General features: G+C 41.5%; 1 protein-coding gene across 1 annotated transcript in view; it reads left to right on the forward strand.

Annotated features, from left to right (window-relative positions):
- Positions 1 to 1,310: 1,310 nt before the first annotated feature.
- kif5ab (kinesin family member 5A, b) overlaps positions 1,311 to 12,203 on the forward strand; it is an 83,346-nt gene continuing 72,453 nt past the window's right edge. Inside the window, exon 1 of the mRNA XM_085407544.1 lies at positions 1,311 to 1,832. Within this exon, the coding sequence (XP_085263670.1) occupies positions 1,704 to 1,832 (129 nt within the window). The 5' untranslated portion in view covers positions 1,311 to 1,703. The remainder of the gene's footprint in view (positions 1,833 to 12,203) is intronic.

Below are 12,203 nucleotides of genomic sequence, written 5' to 3' on the forward strand. Positions count from 1 at the left end.
CATGCGCGCCTTTTATCCAATAAGACTCAATAAGGCTTTGGTCTTTTTATTTTATTTTCCTATTAAACGCGATATTAGCTGTCGCATGCATTATCTTAAATTCTTCAATAACATTTTTTTTATTAGTTTTAAATAAAACATGTAACTGTGTTGTAACATAATGCCGTCACATGATGGCGCCAAAGAGTTGTTTTTTGGTATTTGTTTTTAAGAACAACTTGATCAATGGGTTCAAAGATCCTCGATCAACACGCCTCGATTAATAGGATGATTCACGATCAGGAAAAGAACAAAGTTGTCGTGTTTTCCCCCTACATGTTATTAAATTATAAACACACATCTTATATTATGTCGTTGCAGCTTCTCCCTAAAAGCTGTAATACTTGCTGTGGTCGATCTGTCAACAACTTATGAATAACCCTGATGTGCAATATTCTTCTGCTCAAATCGACATGTTTGAAAATAATATTTATAATTTACGTCATATACTTATGTACATTTCACAATATGTAACTAACTCATTTACAGTGCATATGCAGTGGATGCTCCTTTACAAGTGCAGTCGGTATAGCCGACTTTAAGAAATTAATGCACACAGAAAGATGCTCACTCATCATGAGGGGTAATTGGCTTGCTAAGACAGCTGTATACATTCCCGCTTAGCTCTTGAATATCTTATAGAAATCTTTAAAAAAAAACCCTCTGATGATGATGTCTGGGTTGTTTCGATTTTCATGAATTTTAATAAGCATACCAAAAAAGTCTGTTGCAAGCCTGAAGGCACGGAGTTTGAAAGACATGTCCATTTACCAATCGGGGTCTGATACAAGACACGTGCACTGCGGTAACTCCCCCCAAAATAACATCTCACCCGTTTACTGATATATGCGAATCTGATTATTCTGACTTTTTGTTTTGTGTCAAAGGCTTCTCATTAACTTCACAGTGCACTGCTTAAGACTGGAAAGCCTCTGGGGGGAAATTACGAACCCTCTAGTTCCCACATGACTACCCTCTCATGCAAAACAGCATTGCCATGACGACCAGACTGGTGCAGCCCTAGACCCGCTCCTTACAAACTACTGTTTTCAGAAATGCCTCCGTAAATGCCAGAAATACTTCGTGCTTTTGCAACAGCTGCTGCATCTGAAACATTGAAGAAGTTTCCACGGAGGCTAATTCATGTATATATGACAGAGTTGGAGCGCTCCTCCCTGCTCCTCGGTCCCTCTGCCCGCGGTGCTGATGAGAGAGGATTTGAGTCGCTACCACGCCCCGCCCACAGTGAGAGAGCAGGGCTGACAGTGATGCAAGGCATGCCTCTGAGAAGCCTGCAGCCTATCCAGACCGACCGGACCAGTTTGGACTCTACTCCCCATTTACAACTCTCCATATGTTCTCCGCCGCCGAGATGCAGCTCAGCTTTGATTTGAGGGCAATTTAGTAAACACCCAGGAGCTGCTTCTGTTTTGCTTTTATTTTACATTTCTTTTAATATTTTGCAACCCCAAACTCCAAATGCTTCGCCTGCCAGTCTCGCTTTGCATGTGGCTATATCCGGTGGTTCCAGTTTGCGTGCAGGTGCTTTAGGAGAAAAGGTTGCACAGGGGCTTTTTTTTTTTTTTTTTAAATCAGGCTATTATTTTTGTTTTTAAACTCCTCTTTATCTCTTTGGAAGCTAAACCACAAATTTTATTTTCACAATGGCCGATGCGAACGGTGAATGCAATATCAAGGTGTTATGTCGATTTCGTCCACTGAACCAGTCCGAAATTATCCGCGGAGATAAGTTCATCCCAATATTTCAAGGAGAAGACACTGTCATCCTCGGGGTAAGTTTTTTTCCCCCACCTTCCTTTCATTCTGCCACATCTCCGTGCACTTGATGAACGCTAGGGGTTACACTTATCATCTTACTCACACATCTGATAGGCAAGCGGCCAGACTGAAGACTGGAAGCTTAGAGGCTTCTGACAGGGATCAAACTAAGTATAGCCTCTGTCAATAATATCGATACTGCGATTAGCCTGCAGCATTAACCAAGTGTGTGATGCTGCTGTTAGTGGGAAACAAGGCTTTCCAAAATCTGTCATTAGCCTAAGCCCAAGATCAAAATGATGAAGAGCCATTCCCCAGCATCACCTTTCTTCAGGATTACTAAACTCCACAAAGCAGAGCGCTTTGCCAGCCTTGTGATTAAAACCATTTTCAGAAATGCCTCTAAATCTTGACCCCACCTTTGTAATCCAAAGCAAGTTCATTATTTGCTCCTTCTCCTGTATTGATCTGCTGACATTTGGTGTGTTTCCCCTCTCAGAAAAATTTTGCAGTACTGATTGATCTCCTTGTTTATGCTTCTTGTAGTCAGCTGTTAAGAGCACTGTTGAATGATCAGGTGGTGCAACCCTAATGAGAGCCTTAATTATGATCTGGGGTTGATTCTGTTCAGTGAATGGATTTTGTTTCAAGACAAACTTAATAGAAGCTGATGATTACTGTCATGGCTTTGGAGTAGCAATATAATGAACCAAAGCATAAAATATTTATTTGACTTATGGATTTGTATGTAAGGGTGTGTTTACTATTGCGACTGGGATCCCTCCACCACTGACAGCTTTGCACAATCGCTGGCATGCACGAGGAAAATTAGAGTCTTCTAAATGCGATTGGTCTTTTTGTGTAGAGCACATCTGGACTGAGGCTATCATGCACAAACATACACACACATAGATGCATAAATGCACGCCTATAATTAAATATGGACACAGACATTCATTTTTCACTCCTAACACCCACATTCTAGTGGAGCACACTCTCCACCAGAATGCACACGTGAACAGACACACAGAGATGGAGAGAGTGAAATCCACACCCATTTGGCCTGAAGGTTGACTTTAAGTGCCAGAAAATCCCTGTCTGCCCACTCTGTTGCCACACACACACAAATACATATACACATGGATTAAAATGCAAGACATCTTTATTAGGGTTGACATCCTGGCACGTCTTTCTTGCGGGAATGTCTTTCTTTCTGGGTTGCAGCAGCAGGACATCTCGAGAAGAACGAATGCTTGTTATCACATAATTTTGATGCTGTTTGATGATGGCAGGTTGGCATTATAGCAGCTTGAAATCATATAATTCAAGCATCAGACTTGACAACTGTATTTAAATTAAGGCTGGGCGATACGGCTTAAAATCCATATCACGATATAATTTGAAGCACGTGCGGTAACGATATATATCACGATATATTCTTTTCTTCGGTATAACATATTTTCCACACTATAAGGCACACTTAAAAACCTTTAATTTTCTCAAAAATCGAGAGTGTGCCTTATGTATGAATTCTGGTTGTGCTTACTGACCTCGAACCGATCTTGGCGTGCAGAAATCTGTTAAAAAATGTACAACTTTGGTAAGCCGCACTGCTTGATGGATTGTCAGAGCATTACGGCTGCTGTGGTGAGGAGCTTCGCGGAGTAATCTGGGTCCAAAACTCCATCGACTTCAGGTCCCAAAGTCAAACGAACACTGAGAGTTAAAAATGGTCTAAATTATTTCATCTTTAATAAAATCATCAGCGTTGCTGCTTTACCAGGTGCAACAATTAAGTTTAACATCCATGCATCCATGAAAACAGAATTTATTAAATTTAATGGAGTTACAAGTTAACAGGAAGTTAGCTCGCTAGTTTCCACCTAAACATGACATATCACAGGGGCGTCGAACTCCAGGCCTCAAGGGCCGGTGTCCTGCAGGTTTTAGCTCTCACCCTGGGTCAACACACCTGAATCAAACGATTAGTTCATTACCAGGCCTCTGGAGAACTTCAAGACCTTTAAATCAGCTGTCTTGTATCAAGGTTACATCTAAAACCTGCAGGACACCGGCCCTTGAGGCCTGGAGTTCGACACCTGTAACATACCATGTTCTGACAGAGAGATTTTTGAAACTAATTAAAACGTACAGCTCTGCTACCACATCCAACATAAATGAAGACAGAAAACTAAACAGCAGTGGCGTTTGCAGGGTTACTGAAGTTGGACTACCTGGTATATAATGTTGTGCTACGTGATTGCTAGCGACACAGCTATGTTAGCATAACATTAGCACAGTAAAGCTGGAGGATGAACGCCAATTTTTTTTCCACTCAATAAAAGTTAACGTGAGGGACTCTGGTGGTTAGGGACAAATGCAATCGTATAGCAGGATGCTATACACGGGGCAAACGTCAGTCAGGAGAACAACTGAGATTAGGGTTGCCAACCGCCCCTTAAAAAACGGAATCATCCCGTATTTAGAAACAAAAGTACACGTCCCGTATTGAGCTAATAAGGGACGCACTTTGTCCCGTAATACAGTGAGAATCAAAAGTAGTCTATAAATGTTAATGGAATTAACGCTTTGTTTGAAAACATAATTCCCAGCCCCTCTCCTGCTTTGTGACCAATGAGCTGACAGCACACTTATGACAATTCGAGTATGACAATTCAGATTACCGCTTATATCATTGGTCGAGGAAAGGTCGCTTGCTGAGAAAATACCGGAAGACAACAGATGACCACAACAAGAAGCATGGCCAACAGGGAAACAAACGCCGACACTGCGGTGCAAGTCTCGGACAACAGTACACCTAAAGCTGGGCAGACACTGTGCGATTTTTTCAGTCGCGTTATTCAGCTCCTGCTCAAACTGCACGATTGACTCACAGGGGTTAGAAGTTGGTAGGTCACGATGCAGGTCTCACACTATACCGCCCGATGCTCTGATGCGACCTGAGTGCGCACACTGTGCCTCCATAAAATGAAGGTTATAACAGAAATTCTGTCGCTCGCTCGCTCTCTCTGTCTTTCACTCACACAGACACACCACCACCATCAACTTTGCTAAATTGCTAATGAAAAACATTGATCGGGCAGCTGTGATTGAGCAACAGTGTAAATCCAACTATTTTCACGGTTGTTGTGGTCGTGATAATTTTGTGAGGCCACATCGAAAAGGCTCGGATGAGCTTTCCAAAGTTCTACAAGTTGTGCCTCCATCGCTTGTGTCCAGATCACACGCTGCACAGCCGTGCTGCGCCGTCTTTTTCACCGATGTTTACGTGTTTGCGCATGAGCAGTGTGAGCGGCTGTGGTGACACCCTCACGAGCGATTGATGATCGGGAGCTGCTCGAGTTGTTAATCGCTTCTCGTTACCCCACGTATACTACACGATGCACGATGAAGGCCAAAATCGGGCCGATCACCAAATCGGTCGCACGACTCAAAAATCGTCTCAAAATGGGCCAAAAATCGCACAGTGTAAGCCCAGCATTAGAGCAGCAATGTTTGTTCCCCTCAGAGAAAGAAAAAAAAAGGCTGCAAAAGTACAGGGAGGAATGGGAAAAGGAAAACACCTGGCTGGGAAAGTGCACGACAAACACCTATAAAGCGCACTGCACTGTGTGCCGGCGCACTTTTTCCATAGGCATGCTTCTAATGGTGGGCACATGAAGAACATGAGAGGCGTGAAAGCTCGGGGAACCCTTAACCAATTTTTTGTCCACCAGGCCACGGCAGAAGCAGATATGGTATGTAAACATTGGGGTTAATATGGGCATGTGCAGTGAATATCAGCGCTATGTGGCCAGAAGTGTGATAATATAATTTATTTTGTGTAATAAACAACTGCAAGGATAGATGATTACAACAAATAGATGACTAATATGTAAAAGTAATACATAGATTAATAATGATGATGAGTTAAGATGTGTAATCATGGGAACAAGCGGGTTTACAAACAGGAGCAGCTGATTAGCATTAGAAAAGCTGAAATAATACCTCAACTGAAGCCAATTGTACTAAATGCACTATATAATAATAATAATAATAATAATAATAATAATGGATACTTTATTGATCCCCATGGGGAAATTACTTGTTTTTCTCTGCATTTGACCCATTCACTCAGTGAAGCAGTGGGCAGCCCACTAAGCAGGCGCCCGGGGAATGTGCACAGTTACAAGAATATTTTTCGTTCTATTGCTTTCTATTAATTTATATAATTTTACGTTAAGCAGGACAGAGTTCTTTTAAAGAAAGATTTACTTATATTCTCAAAAGCTAAGCATGACAGGCTTCTGTTTAAGAAAGAGACCTGTTTTATTCTGTTAATGTTGTCATTTTGAGCTAAAAATAAATGGCTAAATGATCATTTGTTTCCCATATGGTCATATCACAAAGAATATGCATCTGCTTAAATCAAATTCAAGTCAAATGGTTAAAAAATATTTTCACACACAAAAACAAGAGCTACCACACTGGGAAGGGTGAAGACAACTGGGTTGCCCGGCCCTGGCCACGAGGTGTCCCTTATTTATTTTTCAGGGAGTTGGCAACCCTAACTGAGATTATTCATCCACAATACGAGGTTAGTTATTAATATACTGCAACAACATGGGAATAGAGCAGCTGCGAGAGAATTCAACATTAATGTATCAATGTTACGGAAGTGGAGGAAGCGCAGTTTTTGGATTTCCCCATATTTCAAAAGTGCTTCATGTCTTTGCTGTGACTGTCGCCCGGCATAATTTGCAGATGATAATGGTTGTAGCCGCTGCAATGCTTTCGACCAAAACAGGCGCAGCTTGATGACATCATCAACATACGCTATCGCGATAGAGCGGTATAGTCAAAATCTCTATCGTTGGCCAAATTTATATCGTTTCTATCGTATATCGTCTATATCGCCCACCCCTAATTTAAATGTGTTTGGGTTGGGTTGGAAGACAGCAGAATAATAAACACATAATTCAGATGTTAATTCAGATGATGAAGAAATGTGAAAGGCCATGTTTTGGTTTTAAAATTCACAAAATGTGTTAAATGACTGTATGTCTTTTGAAATGAAAGGGCAGTACTTTAGCTCCATTTAGGCTACTTAATATTGAAAAGAAGCAACGCATGCTTCTTATTAGTATATAGATGGCAAAGGTTGAAAAAAAGGTTTGAGGAAATGAGGTAACATCATGTTGCCCACTTAAGTTGAACTGTACTCCGTCACTATGGTGAGAGCCTGCTGTTGTTCCAGTATTTGTGGCAGAACAGTGCAGTTTTCTGCCTATATTTCCTCTCATTTCATGCACCAACCGCCCCTCAATTGCAGTCAGTACACCATGTGTGAAGTTTTCATCTTTGTGAATGTAATGCATGAATGTAAGTGGCTTTTGGTGCATAAATGCTTTCAGTGTGTGCGCTGTCCCTCTAGTATCTCAGAAGAAGCTGTTAAAAAAAGTACATGTCTCCTGTGAGCTGAAATGCCCCGGCCGTCAGATTGCATCAGGATTTAAAATATCAGGACGACAGGAAAGCAGACCTGCTGCGAGAACCCTGTAGTGACAGCTAAGCACCCACATTTTGTCGGCTGATAAAAACAATTCGCATCTGGGCAGTGGTGATGACCCTTCATTTGTCTGTTCGAGGATGACTCCTTCCCACAACTTGTTAACTGACAGAGGCAATGATTTAGGCTGTAGAGTGATGGTTTGACTGCACCTGGATGGCAGACAAGGGGGGACCCGGAGAGATTTAAAAATTGAAGGAGATGGCCTGTCGGTACACTGTGAATTGATATAGTAGGGAACATCTCTGGCACTTTCAAACAGTTTGTGTTGGTGAAGTGCAGAAAAAACTTCTGTGCAAAGGAACAAACAACGAAAGACTCAAGGATCAAATTTGATATCGGTTTTAATGATGAGAACTTTGACACGTTCACATCAGTGTGCACAGTGCACACTGATGAAGCAGTAAGAAATGAAAAAAGAAGTTTTCATCGATTCATTTGAACCGAAGCAGGACTCTGTAGCTTATGAACTGTTCACTTCAAGCAAGAAAAAAGTGTTTTTGTTTCTCATCAAACATCAGCTTATCTTTCATAAATGATGTTTGGCTTCTGCTGTTAAAGTTGTTGAAACCACTGGCTGTGTGACAGTAATAATTATTCTATGCTAATTGTGTCTGCGTGCAGCTAGGTGTTGGGCAAGATGCCTTTCACCTTGAGAACTCGGGGCTTTAATTGAACCTTGTGTTTGATGGCTTCCCTGCTGTTATAGAAGATATAGGCCCATCCGTTTGACATCAGAAGCGAGGAATCGGTGTAATTTATCTGAAGTGTGGTGCAGCAGCAGAACAGGAGTGCAGTGTGTTTCTTTGATTGTGTTGTTTGTCTCACTAACACAGGCAGAGAGAGTTTAAAAGCTGAAAGAGTGCAGAGCAAAGTGGCTAAATAAAACCTAAAACTAGCAGAAGAACAATGCGATCATTTATCACAGATCATACATCAAAACTCCAGTCAGCCTTCTTATCAGTTCCTCAAAGCACTTTCAGACATTATCATCATCAGGCTAATTTTGATAACAACGGCAGTATGGCACATTATCTTCTCTGTGTGACCCCAAAATGAATGTGTTTATTATTCATAGTCTTTTATTGTCTTTTTTTTCACCGTCAGATTTGCAGCCACCTGTGGAGCTAAGCATCACTCTGTGGCTGGGTGACAGTAATAATCACTCTGGCTGTACTGCCCCAACGAATGGTCTTTGTGTTTGCTCCACAGTGGAGTGACACAGCTGTCTCGAGTATTTCACTGCCTGCAATAATGCAGCATCAGAAAGGCCAGATTGTCCCTCCTAATCTGTTAGTCAAAAAAAACTGTGACGGTGAATCACGCTTTCAGGTCTATGAATAAATAAATGATGGTTGCAGCCTCGGGGGCGAAAAGACATGGAATTTTTTCTTTCTTGCTGTCCAGTAGTAACAGGCATACTAAAATTGTATCATATTCATAGCAGGAGCAGCGTGTGATAAGAAGTTCTGAATTAAGATGCTTATGAAAAATGTTAGAACTATTATAAGCATGCCACATTTGTCAAATTACTGTAATTATTACTGTAATTATTGTTATTGTAATGTAACGGTGAAGCTTTAAGATCATTTATAGGTTATGAAAGTGATCTCAGTAAGTCACATGATTGGGTCTCACAATAGTTTCACCTGAAACCTCTGCTGATAACGACCCACACCCTTTTTCACACCTTGGCTCATGTGATTAGCGCATGAGCCAAGGGGGGCATTAAAAATATGGTTTGGTAAACCAAAAACACAATTTCCAGTTTTATTATGCTGTAGTCACATATAGGTAACTTGGAAAATGCGATTAAAGTTGATATCACTGAAAATAGGTACATATGAAAACCAAGAAAGATTTTCAAATCCACAATAATCTGTTTAATTAATTGATTGATTGATTGACTGGAAGTCCCAACCATTGCTTTAAAGATTCTCAGCAGCTCAAGATTCACTCTCCCAGAATGGAGTTAACTTTAAGAGCAAACCTGTGTAGGAAAGACAAATAAGTATTAGATTGTGTAAGAGTGTAAACTGCTGCCTGTCTCTATCTCTCTGATCTGTCCAGCTTTTCTGCAACCCTATTACATTGTTACCAACACAGGACAGTGTTGCCAGTGGGGGCCATCACCATCTTGGTTTTTGGAGATATAAGTGAATATATTTGGAGAGGGTAGAGTGACTGGAGAACGGTAAATCAACTGATTCTTATATAGCGCTTTTCTACTCTAGTGCTTTATACAACACAAGCACTCTCTTCTATGCTTTGTAAGTGCATTCTGCATAACATGTACACACATGGATGGATGGATGCATTGGAGAGCATCTTGGGGTTTTTATGTTGCCCTTTTAGTTCTTTTTAGTGATAAAATTGTTTTAAAATCACCACTATCCAAGAATTCACCAGAGTAGATCATTTTTTGGATGGGCATCTGTTGCAGACAGATTTTTTCACATTTATTTTTTGTGGAGCCAGCACCCAGTGATACTCAGTTGAATTGGATCTCAAGGAGCTTCTGCTTTGGCTTCACTTTTTTATACCCAGCGGCTGTGTTCATCTTCTAGAGTCTGCGGGATAAGCACTATCACTTTCATTCCCTTTGTCCAGAAACGAAAATATTTTCCATTTTGTTTGCTTTCCTTGTGATTATTTTTAGCCGAACGCTGAGTTTAACTTGAGGGGGTAAGAGAGGATGAAAGAACGTATCAACAAAGATTATTAGGTCCTTTCCCATTTCTAAGTATTACAACGAAGCCAGAGGAAAAGCCTCCACCATGGATCTACCCTTCAGTGTCTCACAAACTAGAGGTCATTGTGTTTCCATACCTGTGGGCCTGTTTTATCACGGTCCGTTGCTTTCCAACATTAGAGTTACATTTTAATGAGCCGGCCTCGCAGTGCAGGTCCACACTGATTTAGATTGAACCAAAGTACAGCAAATAACAAGAAACATTTCAAACACTCATTATATCAAGTTTCGAAGTTTCGTAGCACCACGCTGACCTCCATGTCATCATTACATGGAGCAGAGTGACCTTTGCTTTTTTTGTTGACCGTAACAGATGAATGAAAAGCAATGTGGCTCTCTGCCCCCGTGTTAGTAAAACCAAGTAATATGTGTGGACTAAACAACTATTGATTTTCTATTTTTTGCACAGCATTTATATATCCCATGGATTATTCTTCCATGGCTGCTGTTCCCTTAAGTGTTTTACAAGACTTCTATAGAAATTGCAGTGGCTGCTGTATTCATAACAGTGAGCAACACCTTGTTTACATTTTTGGGAAGAATAGCGGATTAGAGGTCTTATAACAGTCTTAGAGAGCTCACAGAGAGCGCGTACCCTGCACTTCAGCTCTCAGATGTCATGTGGGCACATGAGGTAGCTTTTACTTTTTCTGCTACTAATAAATTAAGGTCAAATGGTGTGCTGCTGCAGAGAATAGATGTAACATGGTTAAAAACTAGCTGATTATTAACCAGCAGCTTCTTAGTTGGTGGGATGGCTGTGATTCTGATTTCTGATGGGCTCTTTTTCTTTAATCTCATCTGTGAGCCGATCCTCCCGCCTTCTCCTGTCCTTTTCTTCATTAGGCGCCAAGGTAGAAAAGATGCAGGGGAAACAGCTGCTGTTGAAACAAACTGTTGACAGAGCATGTCGGGCGCCGTGTAAAGTCATCTACCTGTCTTGTACCTGTTATTTATAGCTCCAGCAGAACCATTTCTTCTCAAGGATATTTTTTCGCATTACCGTTAACTGTCTGGAAACCAAGCAGAATCACAAGTGGTGATCTAAGGCGTGCTCTTCCTTCGCTCGCACACTTTGGCACTCTAATTCTATCAGCGCAGAGCTCACACCCTTTCCAATTAGCAGTGTGATGGGACTGCTGTGCGGGGTCAAGATCTGGACTCTTTTCTCCATGTTGGATATCGGTGCGAAAGCAGCCACCTCTTGGGATTAGACCTCGTCTGCTTCTTCCCTCTCTCGTTCTTTCTGTCATTCTCTTTCACAATAAATGCTTCACAGTATTTTTCTCTGTCTGGCTGGATTTCATGGTGTAATGATTCCGCTGCTCATTTCCTCATGACTCAGCAGCAGTTTAAAGAAGAGAGAAAAAAAGCTCAGCTCATCTGTCATCTCATTCATTTTGGCAGATGCTTCTAGCAGGTTTTAATAGCGTCAAGAGGGGAAGCTCCCGTCAGTCAGGAGCCAAAATATTAAGGGATCTGTTGACTTTGGCGGAGTTTACGTCCCTTTATCCCTCCTAGAAATGTGAGGAGGTACAAAATGATAAAAGGGCTCATTGAGATCTATTTTGCTTTCCTCAATAAAGAAATCAACATTTAAATCATCACCGTATTAAAGCTAACTTGTGCAATTTTATAATGTCAAGGATCAAAACTATCTACCCCATACCAATAAAGACTCTCAGCACGCCTTAATACTAACATCACACTGACATCAATTCAGTCAGCAGCCACACTGAACAGGATATTAACTCCAGTTCCTTCAGCTCGTCTTTATTTTTACTCAGTGTGCATGTGTGTCAGGGTTAGATAAGCTCTTCCAGTTCGTCAACACTTTCCTCATGATTCCTCTGCCTTTGTGACACAAGTGGGTTGTGACTACCAAGCTTTTAGCTCTGGGGAGTGTTAATGGAGCGTCCTCTTCTCATTAGCCACGGCCATGCCCAGGATGCTGCCCAGGCCGCGTGTCTGCCCTCAGTGTATGCGAGCAGTACCTCGTAAACCAGCTGCACATGCTCGTGCACGTGTCGGGACATGCTAGCACCCCTGGTGTTTTGTTGTCTT

This window comes from Rhamphochromis longiceps, linkage group LG5, assembly GCF_057381845.1.
Source record: "Rhamphochromis longiceps isolate RC_006_pf linkage group LG5, R_longiceps_female_GT1.1, whole genome shotgun sequence".
Lineage (NCBI taxonomy): Eukaryota > Metazoa > Chordata > Actinopteri > Cichliformes > Cichlidae > Rhamphochromis > Rhamphochromis longiceps.